The 18,738-nt window shown below is 43.9% G+C and overlaps 1 protein-coding gene across 1 annotated transcript in view; it reads left to right on the top strand.

The window, feature by feature from the left end:
- The window catches only part of CLVS1 (clavesin 1), a 79,542-nt gene extending 61,088 nt beyond the window's left edge, over positions 1–18,454 (top strand). Inside the window, exons 3-5 of the mRNA XM_042869441.1 lie at positions 5,589–5,699; positions 6,713–6,948; positions 18,367–18,454. Coding sequence (XP_042725375.1) covers positions 5,589–5,699; positions 6,713–6,948; positions 18,367–18,454 — 435 coding nt within the window. The remainder of the gene's footprint in view (positions 1–5,588; positions 5,700–6,712; positions 6,949–18,366) is intronic.
- Positions 18,455–18,738: the final 284 nt, after the last annotated feature.

The following is an 18,738-nucleotide window of genomic DNA, read 5'->3' on the forward strand; positions in this document are numbered from 1 at the left end:
AAATGAGAACAAATCTGTGTTCTGTAACCTGATTTATTGGTGCCATCTGCCAACACCCATGAACAGATGCTCTGCAGGACCTCACTAACATGCAATGATGACTGGGAGAAACCTACTGCAAATGAATGAATTTTAAAAGTTACAGAGTGTAGTGGGAGAGATAATGAACATGAGAAATGTCTGGGAGAATGCATCCTAGTGTTCATTTTTCAATTCCATTTCCTTGACTGCAGCGCTTCAGAGCATACTAATCTACATATGTGGGCATGTGGTGTAAAAATAAACTAAATACTCATGTTTTTCTGTGATTTTGCTCCAATCTTTTGCTACTGTATGCTTCAAAGGAAAGAGAACATTTTGCTGTGAGCAGTTACAGTCACCACTTCACAAAATCAATGAGTTCTTTCTAATTGCAGAAAGTCCTTTTGCAGTTGTAGTTTAAGCAGGTCAAGGCTGCCATATTGTTAACACCGTTAGACTTTTTTAATAGTTTTCCTCTCCTTTGCAGATTAAAAAAAAAAAAAAAAAAGCAGATCAAATTCTCTGGACAGAAATGTGAACTGTTCCTGGTCCCCAAGCAGAGTCAGGCTCACTCTGGGGATGCTGGAGGGAGATGGGAGCACCTCAGGTCCCTGCAGTCCCCAGCTCCTTCTGCCCACTGGGTTCCCCAGTTAAACACTAGGATCCTGGGGGGTGCATTAAAATTAGGAATAGTGGCTGAAAGGATGAGGGTGGCACTCTGCCTTTCTTCCTAACCCATATTATAAGACAGCCTGCTCTGGCTGCACCAAGGGCATTACACCACATTCATTCAAACATGCTCTCAAGTGTTTTCAGTAGAGGCAGCCTATCCACTGAGTACTTGGCACTCATAAAATCAGAGAAGAACAACTTTCATCACTGCTCCCATTTCCAAGGCTGGATTTAGATCCAGAGTTAGAGAGCTGCAAGCATCCTCCCTTCATTGTGCCAGTCCATTAAAATCACCCACACACGGAAATTCTCTGGGGAGAAACTACCACTGAACTATTAATAAAATCTCCCAGAACTATTAATATGGTCTGTGGGAGCTTTAATCCGCCGCAGGGACTGATTATGTAAGCACATAGGCATGAGGATGCTGTTTTTATCCTCAGTTTGAATGACCTTTTGGTTTAAACAGTTTTTATGATTGAAATCTGCCTGAATCTAAGGGATGTTATTTTCATTCAAAGGGGATTATATTTCGTTTTGCATTAAACTGGCCAGTGTGGTCTAGAATAAAGAAGGGCATTTGGATAGCAAGATGTGTGTTTACTTTTCTAATAGCTAAGGGTTGAAGCTATGAACTAGTTCAAAAAATGCTTGTGTCACAAATTTCAGATGTTCCAAAGCTGGAAATACGCTACAGCGTGTTTTTTTGAGCTTAGGTCATTGGTATATGCAGCCAATTCATGCAGTTTGAAAAGATCAACTAGATTTGTATCAGGTTGGACTTGTTCCTAATTTTGATATTCTGGAGATTGTTTTGCATTTCTGCCACGCTGGTATGAGATGTTGGAAGATCATCTTGATTTGCAGCTTTCAGAGCCAAGCAGTTCAGAACAACAAAACAGTTAAAGGTTTCTGATGTATACTCCTGCCAAATAAAATAGATGTCACGAAGGCAAGAACAGGCAGAAACAGAGAAAAAAGGTCTCTCATTCACCTCATGATTATCTCTCCTGAGCTATTTAGCAGAACATTTTGTATAGAAAAATTTCAGTCCCAGGCTCGTTTCAATTCAGAAATTTCCAACCACAGGAGTCTGAGAGGAGAAGACAGTCAATGTTCTCCACATTTTCTTCTGACTTGCATCTGGGAGACACTTTTCCAACCTGAAACATAAAATACAGCGAGGCCTGTATGGATTTTGGGGTATCCATGACACCTTTACTGCAACACTCAAGTGTTCCTTTCTTTCTTCCCTTTGGGGATGATGTTTAGGGAACCTACCAAAAGACACAAACCAACAAACTGATAAAGCCAAATAAAAGCAAAAAAGACAAATGTTACGTCCCATCTACAGCACCAGATTCACTCAGTCAACAGTAGCTATTAAAACCTCTCTGCTGGGACAATTTTGTTTTTGTGGGTTTCTCTATGGTATTTAGAAAAGGTATCAGGTTAGATGTATTCTTTACTTTAGTCAACAGGTCCCAGTGAAAGAAGACCTTGTCTGGCCCTGAAGAGAGCTAGCTGTTCAGGTAGACACGGGGAAACCTTTCACTGGTTCTTCCCTGCTATCACTGAGCAGTAAGCTAGCTGGTTTAATGCTGGCTTGAGTGTGTTTATTCACACTGAAATTGCTTCTCTGAGTGACATGAAGTTACGTCCAGCCTGATTTTCAAAAGAAACAATAAGAGTGTACACAAATAAGTAGACCATTTCCTATGTGTCATATTTTATTTATGTCATTGGAATAAAATGTAAATATATTCTTACTATTTAACAAGGAATCAGGTTAAGGAAAGGATCCCAGGGTCCTTTCCACAGTAGGCTCCAAAAAATACACCTCATTATAAAATACACCTTCTCACAGAATCACGAGACATTGAGAAATCAAAAGAGAATTCCTAACAGCACAAGCTCTCCAGCAGAAAATCAATTTCAGCTACTTTCACCTAGCCCCAGGGAAAGCAGCAGAGACACTAAGTGGGGTGTGGGAAAGGTCTCATACATCTTCCTAGAGCTGAGCAAGGCAGACCTCCAGACGAGAGTTTTTCTTTCCAAGACAGCTCTGCTCTAATTAGGGACTTCTGCAAAATTGGTATGTTGCAATTCCAAATTGTCTGGATGATTCCCATATCAAATTTCTTTGGTTTAAAAAAAAAATCATGTTTTCCTCCTTGTCCTAATTGACATTCCTACAAATGCGGGTGGACTGAAGGATGAAAGTCAAACTGAGATTAATGTGCTTAGCAGTGCAAGAAACAAAAACAGCAGAAAGTTAAACGCAAAAAAAAGGGTTTTTTAAATAATTATTTCTTGATCATCATACTGCCTTTACAAAATTATTTGTGCATTTCTGGTGTATCCTCAGAAGGAAAGGATCACAGTTGCCTTTAAATAACACTGCTATATGAGAAGCTTTGCTATAACACTTTATCTACTGATGTACTAGACAGAATCTAGTTAATGGACACAAAATGCTATGATGGGTTTATATAAATGTCATTTTTAATATATAAAGTACATCTTCCTCTTTTGACAACCTTTTCCAGAGGCAGCCTGCCAATTCAAACCTCCAGCTGGTTCTCTTAATTCTCAGCATTCAGACCTTTTTTGGGTAAAGTGGTATCATTATGGCTGGTATATATACTTGTAAGAAGAAAAAATTCCCTTTGGAAAAGAAGCCTAACTGGCATTTCTCACTGAAGATTGTGATTAATATCATCTGTATATCCTATGGAGAAACAAAAAGAAATTTCTTTTTGAGTTGATAGAAATCTCTGTGTCTTAAAGTCATTCCTATGCCTTCAATTCTTCTTTACTGTGCTTTGCTTCAAATCCAGACTGCATCTACTGCACTCACCTGTGCTGTTATATTGCAAGTTAGTACTGCTATGGCAGTTCAGTCCCAAAGAGCAAACAAATCCAGAACTTCTCCCTTAGAGCTACAGCATATGAGATATCAACTACTTTGATAAATATAGAATAATATTATTAAGGAAGAGCACCCCGATCTCTCTGTTCCTTTTTTTAATGTTAAAAATATTCTGTGAAAAATTTCTCGTCTTCAAATTTTCGTTCTCGTGGAAGGAAAGCAAATGAATATATGAGTTTTGCATGAGATGGGAATTTTTGGCTTTAGTCTTGTCTAAAACACGTTTTAGGTTTATCACGCAATAGGAAGCTACTTTTGGCTTCATTTCATGGCCACATTGGCAGTTAAACACCAGGTGGGCTCAGAATAAAGGCCAGATTCTCCATTACTGTTTCTCAAGACAGCACAATTGGAGTCATGGGAATCTGCAGCAGTCCAGTAGTTTAAATTAATTAGAGTTGTGTTCCAAAATTTTAACTAATGTCCCAGCAACAGTGGAAGTGCAGTTATCTTCACAGTGGATTAACACCTCTACAGATCATCTGTCTTCCTTGGAAGGACTCCTGCCTGTGGATCTGGCTACCCACTGGCACACGGATTTCATATTGAGATTCGTAATTATTTCAGCTAAACTGACACATTTGAGATGTAAGAGGCTTATACTGCTGTAATGCTAAAGAAAAGAGTATCGCTTATGACTTTAGCCCCTCACACACATTAACGGGGTGCATTTTGTATGACTGCTAGGGTAATCCACAGCCAGTGCCTGAAGAGTATAAATGGTCCCTCATATCTACACAGGGTAAGACTGGAGGCAGGAGGAGGTTGGGTTCCTACATAGTGCTAAATCTGTGGAATAATTTGGCCTTGAAGCCATACAGAAACTACACTGAGCAGGTGTATAAGGGGATTTTCCATATCATCTCACAAATCTTCCCCACACTCTCACCGGCTGTGCTCAGACTGTGATGCTGCAGAGAAAGCTGAGAAAAAGCCCTAGGATACCCCATGCTAACTGTGGGGGATGAACCTGCCTGAGTCTGAAAGCCGAAGCTCTGCAGGAAGAGATGTGGTTGTATTCACTGAGCTACAGGGTGCACAGGAAAGATGGGGAAGGCTCCATCAGGATCTTCCTTTGCCAAGCAGAGACACTTTGGAAGAGTTCTTGCATGCAGGAGCAGCAGTCATCCCGCGATTAACGAAAGCCAAAGACCCCGGGGTCTTCCCTGACTGCTTGACATTTGTTAGAGGAGAGCAGCAGTACAAAATGCCCGTCACAATACACGGTAACCTTTCAAGATGCACCAGCAACCTCCTCTCCTACTAAGCGTGCCAGGCTGCCCGAGCGGGTGGGCTGCTGCTGCACACACCTCCCCGGAGGACGCTACCTGCATGTTAATGCTGAGGCTGTTTGTGCAGAGCCTCGCTGCCAGCGCTTGGCTCAGCCAGTTTCCATGGAGCCGTCATGGTGCGCTCCCACTACACCTTCACTTATCAGCTTTTCCCACCCATCCTCCTCCCCAGAATATGCTGCTCGCTCACCCTGAAAGGTCAGCCATTGTAATGATGATTTTAGCAGGAGGGAGGCGGGGAGGCAGAAGGGTGAAAAGGTGAGTGGCGTGCGGCAGAGTGCATGGGAACTGGGGCCTCGCCGTGCGCTGCACAATGACAAACGAGAAAGCTGCTCCGCGAGGGAGATGTGCTCAGCCCTGCCTCCTTCCCAGTCCAGCAGTCAGGTGCCTTGATGGAGTTGAAAGTGGGCAAACCGTCTGGTGTAGCCCACTTCTTACATCATCAGCAATTGAGGCACAGGGAGAAGGGGCTGTGCTAAGAGAAGAGACAGATGAAATGTTTCTGGGCTTCTCCTTCTTCCGACTTCCTTCCACCCCTTTCCAGAAAGCTCAGTGCTCAGCTGCTATTATAGATGGAAAGAGGGATACTTCTTTCTCTGGCTTTCATCTCATTGACTGCCTGGCTAAAGCAATGCATTTATTAACTGCCTTCAATTTCTTTCTTTCTGTAGGACAGCTTTCCTGCCCGCTTTGGAGGAGTCCATTTTGTCAACCAGCCCTGGTACATCCATGCCCTGTACACACTAATCAAACCATTCCTCAAAGACAAGACAAGGAAAAGGGTAATCATGAGGGGCTGGGGGAGGTGGGAGCTGGAGATATGAAGTAGCGGAGCAGATGCCTGCTTTCTTTGCTTCCTCCTTCTCTCTCCATTTCTCATAGGGCCACAGAGAACTGCTGCTGTTATTAAAACATACCATTTGCAATGGTCTGGGTTGAAGCAATAACTGAACCAGGGACCAGTGAGTTACCAGTATAAGTGTAGGTCCTTACTAATGGGCTCTGCTTAGGGATAGAGAGAAGTGGCGATGTGGAGGGATTATCAGGTCTGGCTGAAGCCATCTGCAGAAAGAAACTTCAGTTCAACTCCTTTGTGGGAATAAACTTAAACATTTTTCACACGGTGCTAACTCACTTATTTCCACACAAGACGTCAGTGCCTGAAGCCTGTTTGCTCACACCACCCAAACCAATGTGACATATTGTCCTGCAGGCACCTAAGCTATTTGTCCACTGAAGATCCTAAAGCCATCCTTGGATGATCTCTCCGAAGGCCCCATATCTTACCTGGGGTTTGCTTGACAGGTGGAATATTGGTGTTGTCACAATGGCATTAGCAGCCTGATGTGGGTACAGCTGCACAAAATAGCAGCACAGAGAGATGCATGCTGTGCAGCACCAGTCCTTGGATTCAGGGTTGGGTGATCCTCTCTAAAGCTGAAGGCCTGTTCCTCACATTTTTTACACTACTAGCTGTAGCTGCTTCCAGTGGTGGTAGTCAGTCATTTCTGATCTGCACTTCACTTTTCCCAATATGCTACTTAAGAAATTGACAGTGTCACGTGCCAAAAATAAGTGAATTTGGCTTTTCTGAAGTGCTTATGCCATCAACATTACTCTGGCCCCACACACCAAAGCTGATCCTTGCCTTCCCACCCACCCCAAGGTGCTTCAGAATCTCTCAGAAACTGCCAGTGGGAACGGATGGCACCACATGCTTCATTAGTTCTGCTATTACTGTACTTAATGAAGCAAGGAAGCGATGCTAACTTTGACCTTTCTCAATTTTTTAAAGATCTTTCTTCATGGAAACAACCTGAACAGCCTTCACCAGCTAATACACCCGGAATGCCTGCCCTCTGAGTTCGGGGGGACTCTTCCCCCTTACGACATGGGGACGTGGGCTCGAACGTTGCTTGGTCCTGACTACGGTGATGAGAATGAGTACACTCACACCTCATACAACGCCATGCACGTGAAGCATGCATCCTCCAGCCTGGAGCAGGAGGACTCTCCCAAGCCCATGAAAAGGTTGGTGCTGCTTTGGGAACCCTCTAGGTGGTCTTGCTGGGGGTAGGCCAAGCAGGGAGGGCTGTGAGAGGGGCTGTGGCAGAGCTGGCAAACGTTGATGGTCAGGGGTGGTTCACTCTGGGCTGTGATCAGGAGAAAAGGAAGACCCTTTTCATAATCATAATCAATCATAATTAATTGTCTGAATGATGATTACTGGGAACAAATCAAGGGGAAATTAATGAGCCCCTGCACACAGCAGTGCACGGAGTCTGTGAAATGCTCTCCTGTATGGCACAGCACGCCCAGCAGCACCACTGCGGTACTATTTTCTAAGTGTTAACTGTTCCTTTCGTGCCCTGTGACCCCAGCTGATGGCATTTTACCTTCTTCGCAGTGCAGCTCCGTACAATGAGCACCACTGCCCTCTAAAGGAGAGCTGGCCACAACTCATGCTCTTGCTCCTGCTCGTGCTCCTGCTCTCACCTTCCTTTCCAGCCCCGCAATCGCAGGAGCACCGCTCTTCCGGCAGCCCTGCTTTTAGGTCTGGTGGTTGGGCATGCTTAAAATGGCAGCTTTAGAAAACACCGCCCTTCGGTAATTTGGAGATGCGGAGAGAAGGGCTGATGCCCAGCATTGGTCACTGGGGCTTGTAGATTTGGCATTGTCACAGCAGGTCACCACCAGCTGCCCCCAAAAAGCCACAGAGCAGTGACCATCTGGCTCTTTGCGTCAGAGCGACGTGCGGCTCATCTCTCCCTCCCTACACTCCCCAGAACCGCTTTCAGCGCAGATCACAGCCAGGCTTTAACTCGCTGCTGCCACTTGATGAGCACAGCGCTCACACACGGGGCGTCACTCTATGTGACAGGCAGCGGCCATCATTTTGTCACAGCAAAATCAAAGCTGACATCACAGACAAGCCAGAATGTCATGCAATTAATTTTAAAAGTCTTTCATTGTCAGAGGAAAAAGAAATGCTGCAATGCAAAGCCTCATACGGAAAGCACTCACACTTGCGACAGACGCAGAGTGCTGTGGGTCCCACTGCTCACAGGGGCATTCAACAACAGGGGTATGACCCTTTGCAGGACAGCAGCCACGACACAAGGAGAGGTGGCTGTCTGCAAGGTCAGCAGTTCTCACTGCAGACTCCCAGTCAGGACCTGGAGCCAGTGTAAGTTTACAGAGCCTATTGCAGAGAACTTTTTTTTATTATTTTTTTTATTTTTAAATATTAGCATATGTATATGTTGTTGTTGTTTATAACATTAGCAATGGAACTAACTAAATGATTTTAGAAAGATGCTAAGTATTACGCTACTATTAAAATATATTGTGAGGTTTTAAAGTATAACCTTACAGAAAGAAAAGCTCTGAAGTGTTAAGAGCTGTTTGCAGAATAGAGGCAAATCTTCGCTGAGCATCACATCCTGGGCTGCAAAGAAGTGAGGGTCTCGTAGTGCCCCTGGGGGGATCCTCAGCTTGAAAATGAGTTCAGTGCCAGAAAACCCTGCCTCGGGGCAAAGTCTTCCCTTATAATCTGCTCACTAATACAAAAGTGCATTAATACAAATATGCCAAGTGGATGAATCTAATTTGTCATGTTGCCTCTGGGCAGACTAGATCTAACTTTTAGCCTAATTTTGTTACTCAATGGGTAAGTGAACCATCTGATCTTCTACCCCATGGTCATTTCTAACTGTTAGAGGTGAAAAGTTCACTGCTTCTCCAGATTTCCTCTTATGAGTATTTGCTTTGATTTTTCCTCCCCCAAAATTACTTTTTAGCCTAACTGAAGGTAAAAACTTACACTTAAGAAGCAAAATTGTGTGACTAGACTTATTAGATCAGATTTATATCAAAGGCCTGGTAACAGGTCTGCAGACTTCAACGTTACCTTTCTATAAACATCCCTCCCTGCCACTTAGGATTGCACAGCTCTAATGCAATGAGAGAGGATGCTCAAGCTGGATATTAGGAGAAGTTTCTTCACAAAGAGGATGGTTGTGCACTGGAACAGGTTCCCCAGGGCAGTGGTCATGGCCTCAAACCTGCTGAAGTTCAAGGAGCATTAGACATGCTCTCAGTCATATGGTCTGGTTTTTGGGTGGTCCTGTGTAGAGCCAGGAGTTGGATTTGATGATCCTGTGGGTCTCTTCCAACTCTGGATATTCTATGGTTCTGTGATTCTGCGAGAGTCCCAGGCCATGGCTGGGAATACTGTGAGGTTTACACAAGGCATAAACAATTTCCCAGCATTAGTCTTCTCCTCAAACGTAATTCCCTCACAATTGCCCTTTCACTTTTTCCCTTATGAAAGAAATATTGCACTTCCATTAAAAATTTTTCCACCACACGCACCACAGAAGTCTTTAAACTCTTGAGCAGAGGTCGTAATCCTGCAAGTATTTCTATGCTGAAATGTTGGGTTCTTTGGTAAAGAAATGTTCCTCGAAAAGGATATATATATATATATGTATCTATATAGGATATCCAAAAGGCTTCTTGAATTTCTGTAATTGCAGAGTGAAAACCTTAGCTGAACAACTAAGGATCTTCTATCTGATGTCCCGGATATCAGTAGAGATGTTTCCTCTGAGGAACAGAGGAACACGTCCAGGAGCCCAGTAGTTAGCAATGCAGAAAACTGGGTGCTGCTGAGCAGTAAGGTGCTCAAGTGGCACCATCTGTCCCACCTGGTAGCACCTGCTGGGTCTGGAGTCTCTTGCTGGAAGGTGATACAAGCACATCTGAGATAGAGGAGTTACTGAGCCATTGCTGTGTTAAAGTATTCATAGTCTCAGGGCCTCAGTACTACCAGCAGAGCTTGGAGTCTTGCACTGTGACCACAAAGAAATGACTCTTTGAACTTTACTTCAAATAACAGGAGTTTCAAATCAGAAAATTGCTTACTAACTGTGAAACCTGGTAAAACTGGGAAAAGATCCCTCTCTGTGAGACTACCAATGCTCACCCTACTCCACAAGCCAGAGAACAACATCCCTCAGTTACAGTGTCTAATAATTTTAGTGTCAGAGGTGCTGAAAAATCAAGATAGGAATTACTAGAAGAAGAATACAAGGAAATGGAAGCAGAGAATTAACTAATTGTGATACTTACTACCCACTTAATTTATTCTAGAAAATGAATCCAGAGAGGAAAAAAGGGGACATTTTGAGATGTAAGTGACCTGAATTTGTCACCTGAAAACTAAAGTAAGTTTGTCAACCTGCAGATGAGGAAAATCATAAAGGCATGGAATGGCTTAGATTGGAAGGAACCTTAAAAATCATCTAGTTCCAATCCACCTGTCATGGGCAGGGTAACGTGAAAAAGCACGTGACACTAAGTGTCAGTAAGGGGGAAGTAGTATTAGAACAGATATGTACTTGTGCTTTGGCTTCAGGACTGCCAGCACAGCTTTGCCTCTGGTCACCAAAGCAGATAAACATAAATTTTGCCTGAGAGGTGTGAGGAAGGTTAGGAGAGTAGAGAGCATGTTTTTATGATAAGAAACTATAGAAAACAGTGACATCTTTGTCCTCTCAGAACAAAAGTTGAAATGGAAACACCGGAGGAAATAAAAACCAGGGAGAGAGAACAGCTATTCATGGATAAGTATGACTTTGGCATGAGATCAAGTGGGAATAGGCTGACAGAAGTATACTTTGGCTAGAAATTAGAGAAGGAGGTTTGCTTGACTTCAGAGGACTGAGCTACTGTGAGTTTTGGATATGACAACCTCGCTGATGCACAAGTTAAAGGTCTGATGTGAGGTGGTTACCAGAGGTCACACAAGACCAGACCTGCCCCTCAAAGTCTCATTAGTTTCCAGTTTCTGCTTCTGTTAACAGCAAGGACGCGCAGTTGTTATTTCTCACCAACCACAAACAAGTGCATTTTCTCCCTATGATGTGAAATTGTACAAGATTTGTTTTCAAAAAAGAATCCTTCCTTGCTTTGGAGAATGGAGTCTTCGTAGATAGAGAAGGCACTGAAAATCCTCTTTGAAGAAAATGCCACTGACTCTAGCTAGCAGCATGATCTTAAACATGGTGAGATTTGATGAGTTTCTGTAATAAGGAAAATCTTTAATCAAAACCATTACAATTGTCATTTTTCCACCAGTGGCCACGTGAAACCCCTTTGGGGAAAATTCAAAACACTGGAAATTGCACTCCCATCTGCAGAAATTATCTCACACCCTGGGAAGAGTCCCAGAATCCAAGTACTGCATGAACAGATGGGAAACAAAGGAAAACAGCTGATGACTCCAGATAATGAGTCTTAATGGCCAGGGAGAGAAAAAAAAACAACCAACAATAACAAAATCCATCCGGAATATATCCGTTTAATTAAAATTCAGCTCAGTAAAGATTGAAATTGGTAATGTAATAAATGCAGAAACTAGCACTGATACAGTAGTAGCAATATCAGTTCAATCTGAAAGCTCAGCCATATCCCTTTTACAACTGCATGAGCAGCAATAGCAAAAGACCCTTCCCCTGTCTTGGATCATCTCTTCTGCATCCATGCGGAGCACCTGCCACTTGTGAGCCATGAGATTTGAGAGCAATGCAAATGGTGTGAAAATTCAGAGCACGGGGAAGGAAATCACCTCCCTTTCAGCTGCAGCCAAACCTCCTGTGAGCCCTGATGGTCAGCCTTGAGCTGGTGCAGCCAACAGGGAGCTCACACAAAAGCAAAGCATTTGTCTGTAGTGTGCGTGCTGGCTTTTGTTGATGAACTGTTGTTTTTGGGAACAGCTGGAGGCTTTATCTGAGTGTGCAGCCTAATGGATAGTTACAGAGTGTGGCTGAGCCCAGCAGTTAGGGACTTGAGACGGCTCACAACCTATCACTGTGCCAACAGTGCATTTCATCTTTGGCCAGCTGAGTGGGAATAGCAAGCCAGTATCTATTTGGGCACCTGACCATCATGAGCACACGTGCCTTTGGAGAGATCAATCTAGTGACTGGGGATGATGCTAAGAAACTCAATTCTTGAATAGTTTCCTACTGTTATCACAAGTAAAGCATGTTAAACACTCAGGAAATCCAGAATTAAGATAAAACTTTTTGAGTTTCAAGCCAAACACACTAGTGTGAAATACACAATTCATGCATCAAGACACCATTAATTTTCCCAGCTGTGAAGTACTTTTGAACACTTAAAGATGCAATGGCCTTTCCTATGGTTCATCAAAACCCCCATACCAGGCACTTTGGAAACACAACTAAAAAATCGCTTGCATTGCTTTACCATGTATTGTTGAAACCAGAATATGTAGAGTTTTATGTCCTAGATTAGAAGTAAAGGATTTTAAAGTACAGATTAAAGTTTGTCATTGTTTCTGCCTGGTGTGGGGGTTATCAAACAGACTGATTTTCAAAGAAACTTTTTGCTGAAACACATTGTTTATTCTCAGAAACAAGATCCTGCTCCCAGAGGGAGGGGTCCCACCATTGGTACACACCAATGCCAAGTGGAACATTTTCAGACCCAGAAAGGGCTACTGGTGGGGGTGACTTAAGTAAGGCTTTTATTTATTCAGATGGGTTCCTCCATATGCCCAGCTGGGCTGTGCAAGGCAGACCTTTCTAGCTGTTATCCTTGGTGTGACCTTAATGTGCCTTCACCATATGTTTCTGCTTTTATGGGTCATGTTTTATGCTAGTTCACAGTCAGCACCAATTTACTGCAGAAGCAGTAAAATACCAGCAAATAAAAATCCATATGAAAATGTGTGAAAGCTTCTCACTGCCCATGGATGGCACCTGGGTGCTCTGTTTGTAGCTGAGACAGACTGCTCCACATTTGTTGAAGGAAAAGGGAAATACTCTGTGTAAGATTTCTGTTCTATTGCTCATTACAGAAGACTTATGGCATGAAATTTATACTCACTGTTGTATTAAGCACTTTCCTTGGGAGGTAGACAGGCACGTGGACGTGACCCCTGTCCCTGGGACAGGACAGGCAGTAGGCTGCTCCCCAGGGGTATCCACAGCATGGTTTCCATCTGTTAGCAGCCCTTGGTTGCTAGCGTTCAATGCAAGGGCTCACAAACACAGGCTGGAGGTGGGAACTGCAGAACTGATGCCATTCAAGCTGCCTAAAATATTGCACTGTAAATTATTTCTTCAGCTAGCTATAAATTTGCCTAAAGTTTAGTAGTTTAGATTAGAGACATGACACTTCATAAAACAAATGGTTTTACACTGCTTATGTCTTTTGCTGCCTTGTGGAAATCCATCTACATCTGGCTGAGTTACAAGCCTTTGAAAAAGCAATTCACACGTGCTCTGTAGAAACATATTTAATTTTGGCGTTTAACGACCCCAAGGATTGCCTCATGCTTTAACTTGGCCTCTCAGCACAAATAAACCTGTTCAGCTCCAGCTGATGGTTCAGGGCCCACAGCGTGCAGCTCCTGTCCAGGCCATGGGGTGCAAAGGGTTCTTGTAATTATACCCTTTACTTGTGATCTCAGCTTGTCTTGCTCTAGGCCAGGCTGCAGCAGGATCCAGAGCTGGGAGTAGGCAGACTGCACCCGTGTTCCCAGGCTGCATCCTCCCTGCTGCAGGCAGAACTGGAGACAAAGACTCAGCAGCAAGCCTAGCTGGGAACTGGAGTGACTGGGGTGAGAGCCACAGGGCAGATGGAAAAGGCTGGAGGCAGCTGGGCCAGGAAGCGCTCCTAGCTGGCAAGGGAAGGGGGTTGCCTATGGGGAGTACTGTGGGACCAGGAGCAGTCCTTCGGCACAGCCTGGAGAAGCGGGTGCTGCTTGCCCTTCATGTAGTCTTGGCAAATTTCTTGAATCAAACCTTGCACAGATGGTGAGATTGCACACTGCTGCTTCTCAGCCTGCCAAAATACAGACTCTGGGTCTAATTTCCAGAAGTACTCAGCGCTCACCTGCAGCTGCCATCAATGGGAGGTGTAGTTCGGTTACAGGAACTGCTGCATATTGCTGGGAACCCTGCAAATTCAGAGCCCCAGCACTGGGAAAGGGGCACAACTGGACACTCAACTCACTCACTTCTGTCCTTCATGCACAAAATGGAAATTAAAAAAAAATCCTCACAGCAGTGTTATAGTAGCAAATGAATTAGCAGTTAAGAGGCGCACAAGTGCTGTGCAGATGAACTCCCTGGAAAAGCTCAGGAGGGAATTAACAAAGGCTGTCTTCAGAGTAGGGCTTGAATAATAGGCAGGAAACCTGTCACACCAAACTTCTAGAAGAAAGCACAATAAATCACCACTTACCAGCTTGGCAGTGTCTGCCCTGAGCACTGAGTGAGGAAGGGGCCCTCTGTGTCAGCACAGTGCGTGCTACTGGGGCAGGGCCACAATAAGAAGTTGCATCGTCCCCATACATGTGGCTGAATGTCTGCTGCTCCCACCATCTGAGTTTTCCTCTTGTAGCACTGCTTGAATTTCCAGCCGAAAAGTGCCTCAGCAAGGTTGCTGTCATTTTGAAGGGACACAAAACTTGTGATGTAAGATCTGGGAGCTGCTTTTGCTGTATGACATGGGGCTGGAAGGTAGGATGAGTGGTAGTGGCCTTAAGTTGCACCGCGTTAGATATTAGGAAAAAAATCTTCAAGAATTGGAACAGACTGCCCAGGAAAGTGGTGGAGACTCCGTCCTTGGAGGTTTTCAGGAATGGTATAGATGTGGCACTGAGGGACATGGGTTAGTGGACTTGGTGGGGATGGGTTGGACTTTGAAGTAGATGATCTTAGAGGTCTTTTCCAACCTTAATGATTATGTTTCTATGAGAGCAAGATTAGACTAGGAGATTCATGCTGATTTGCCCCTTGACCCATTGCGTTGGCAGATTGCTTTGAGCCAGCTCAGCTCTGCCCCACCAGCCAAAAAAGGACTTTCTATCACTCTTAATTCATGTCAACACATCTGCATTGTTTCTGTAACAAGCAAGAAAAAATAATTTTTCCCCCTAATGAAGGCAAGCCCTTGGGGTGTGTTGTAAAGCATACCATGGGGTGCTGGGCCCTGCACCAAAAGGAGGGAGGAAGGCAGAGAGAAGTGCCCCTCAGACCTCGACAGTATGAAAACCCATAGGTGTGATTTTTAAAAAAGTGTTTTCTCTGCTTTTCATGCTCCGTAAAGAGAATGAATAATTGGGAGATGAGCAGCCCTGAGGTGCTGCTGAAATGGAAAGGGAATTAGTGGGAAATGAGCAGATGGGAGGTGAGAGGTAGATGAATAGAGTCACACAATGGGATCTGATTGATCGGCTGCAGCATGTCATGCTGAGAGCTGGAAGCTTCCTGCACTTGGGGAAAAAATAGCCACCCTCCTTCCCTCTCTGCAAAAGCCTCCAAAGGAAGCACAGAACACACAGAGGGTGTCCTTGCTCCTGTGGGCTGCAGCACATCCACCTTGCTGTGATGGAAGGCACGAAATGAGGGATCAGAGAACTGAGGGCTCTCCGTCTTTAAAAGCAATCATGTGCCAATGTGCTGGCAATTATTATTAGCTCAGAGCAGGGGTTCAGTGTTTTATTTCTTATGGGAAACAAAAGCGATACCCAGCAGATGTCTGTCCCTGTGAGGTGATTCACTTCATCTGTACTCTGACAAGAGCCGTCTGAAATCAATGCATCTCAAAAGCCTGCATTTGAGTTTTATTAAGGTTTTATTTTGACTGAATTTGAGGGAGTAGCATTAAAATGACCACACACACACAAAGCCATCTGCTCTCAAAGATATGGATGTACATACCAACGTGCGGTGCTGTCATTTGAAATATATGGTTGGCCTGCTGGAGAAACAGCTGGATAGTGTTGATTTTCCAGTATTCCAAATATTCTTGCTGAACAGTAAAAACACCATGAGAGCTTTGATTGACACATTAAATGGAGCACACTCAGATGATACTTATGTCTCAGAAGTGAGACTGAGAATTCTTTTTTCCATTTTCATTTTGCTCTCCCAAGCAAAGCTAACTAGACTGGGAAACTCGGCTGGGAAAGTTTATGGGCAATGACTCATCTGTTCATTCCTTCAGACTTGGCTTCTAGCCCACAGTGATCTCGTATTTTTGCAGGAGCCAGGTCTCCTGCTTGTATTGTGTTAAAGATGGGCAGAGCAGAGAGTTTGCCAGCCCAGGGACCTCATCTGTGTGATACAAGCAGTTGCCTACTTGTATTAAATTTTAACTCAACCAAATCCTCTGCACCCAAACATCTTCCAGACTGGTTGTTAGGAAGATTTAGTGGAGAAAGGAGGAAAGCCAGGTTTTGAATTCAGATATTTCATTTATAGGGCCAAAGCTGTGGCACATGAGTACTGAAAGTAATACAGTGTGTGACAGTTGTGGCCATGATACATAGCAAACATTGTATAAGAAATTATGACAACCGTTGCACCTGATGTCAACAGACAAAAATTTATCAGAAGAGAGTGGAGATTTAGACTAGACATAAGTTTTCTACAGTAGGAGTAGCGAAATACTGGGACAGGTTGCCCAGAGAGGTGATAGATGTCTCATTCCTGGAGATATCCAAGGTGAGGCTGGACGGGACTCTGAGCAACCTGATCTAGCTGTAGGCGACACCTAATTCAAACCAGATAGCAGCTTGTAAGTTTTAACATCAGCTCCAAGTGTATGAGATGCAGTGTCCGCTGGCATGAAAGATACAGCATAGGGAACGTTGTGCAAGGCCAGACTCAAGCCAGGCAGCCCCAGCGTGGTTGAGGACATGCAGCAGTTACAACTTAGTAGGATTCCCCAGCCTTCAAGTGTGAGGATCACAGGGAACTTTCATTTGCAGGGTTCAGTAATACACAAGGACATGGAGGATTTATTTCCATGAATTTCTTTATTACAGGATAGTGCATCAGTGAAGGAAAAAAATGGCAATGCAGTCAAAGTGGTCAGCATTGCTATTAAAACAGAAACCTAGTTTGAGTACTAGCTTTAATAATACAGCCAACATAGAAAGATACTAATACTGTGTAAACTTGCCCATACACAGAGCGGTGATGCTTTCTCAGACAAAATGTGTGTTAGATACATACAGGGAGCCTTTTTTCAAAAAGTGTTTGTCATGGTCCCCACAGCAAAATGTAATTCCTGGTCAGACTGAAATGCTTTACGTAACATTGCCTATTGCAAATCATCTTTTCTCTTGGAGACTGCTTTCATAGAAGCTTCAGGCATAAGAAAAATAATTATACAAGATATTCACAGTCACAGTATTCATTGGTGATCAAGTGCTATAGTACAACAGGACACAATTTATTAATGATGCTTATCAAAAGAGAAGCGATCTCTAATCTCATAAAATAGCTGATGCTTAAACCAAGGTTACTATAATGATCAAATGGGAACTACAGGCACATCCCAAAAGTAATGTTATCCTTAGTTCTAAAAGCTATCCATGACAAAACTGGCTCTTTAAAATGATATTATGCCACATGCAAATGCTCGCTCCTGCTGCCTTTGGAAAAGTTCCCGATCCAGAGAGTGATTTCGCTCTAAAACTCATTGCTGACTACAAACTGGGAGGCAATTCTCAGCCTGAAGCAGAGAAAATAAAGGATAATGAATCTCTGCCACGTACTCATCAGTTCCTCCTTCCATAGCTCAGTGGGCAAACTCAGGAGCACACAGGCCACAGAAAATGAAATCTTCTTGAATTTTCCCATTAGGTTAAAGCCATTCAGCTTTTGTCACTGCCAGAAATCTCCACGCTCCACTTTCTTACTCATTTGTTCTGCTCTTTTTTTTTTTTTTTTTTATTTCTCCTCATTAGAAGCAATGGATAAACTATGTTTCCCACCTTGAAGATAGAAATGAATTTAAAATTAACTGTCCCTGAACAAGATTCTCCTTCAAGGGTGTAGATGAGGAGATAAATGGCAGGAATGGGCACACCAGAAGCTCCCATGTATCACATTAGTGCTGCTTTCTTCACTGAACTAGGCAACTCAGGGAAGTTCTGCCCTTAGATCTCCTCATCAGTAAAACGTGATTAATGTACTTGATGGTCTCAAGATTTGTAACAAGCATGAGCTGAGACTCACTCCCGTGAGCACTTGTGTTATTTTATTGGTGCAAAGTAAGCAGGAGCAGAATGACGTTGTCCTGGAGGACAAGAAGCACCAACAGATCCCATGGTACCTCAGCAGCAGACCTTCACTTTGCTGTGCGCATTCAGCATCATGGATAGTAGCTAAGCACTAAATATTTTGACAGCACTTGAAATAATTAAGGAGTCACTTTTTATTCACATTTAAAGGGTCGCATCTCCAATTTCTTGCATAGTCTGGAATAAACAAATTCAAAGCTATGGAGGAGAAAATGGCCAAAAGCAAAAATGATGAAGCGAAGCGAAGCAAAGGGATTGCAGGACAGGGAGTGTTTCTGCAGCAGCCCTCGCTGGCACGTCCCTGTTCTTCCTTTCAGGTCCCAGTCGGTGGTGGAAGCCGGCACGCTGAAGCACGAGGACCTGGGGGAAAGCGAGAACACCCAGCCACTGCTGGCCCTGGACTAAGCCCCACATGCTGTCTGCAGACATCCAGACCCCACCCACCCAGAAACCACCGAGCACACGATACGCATTCACACGCGTTTCGCTTGAGAACAAGTCCTTCATCTTTCTTGAGCGAGTAACAAGAGCCACCAGCCACCTGTCCATGCAGCCAACGCTGAACAGCCTTTCTATTGACACAGGGTGTGAAGGAAGACACAGTGGGGGTCTGTCCACATGTAAAGAATTTTGTCTTCTTTCCTTCTTGGACTTCTGGCATTAAAAAATTGGAAATGATGGGACTGCCC

The sequence above is a fragment of the Lagopus leucura genome, unplaced genomic scaffold (genome assembly GCF_019238085.1).
Source record: "Lagopus leucura isolate 7727_CA_CO unplaced genomic scaffold, USGS_WTPT01 Super-Scaffold_100002, whole genome shotgun sequence".
Taxonomy (NCBI): Eukaryota; Metazoa; Chordata; class Aves; order Galliformes; family Phasianidae; genus Lagopus; species Lagopus leucura.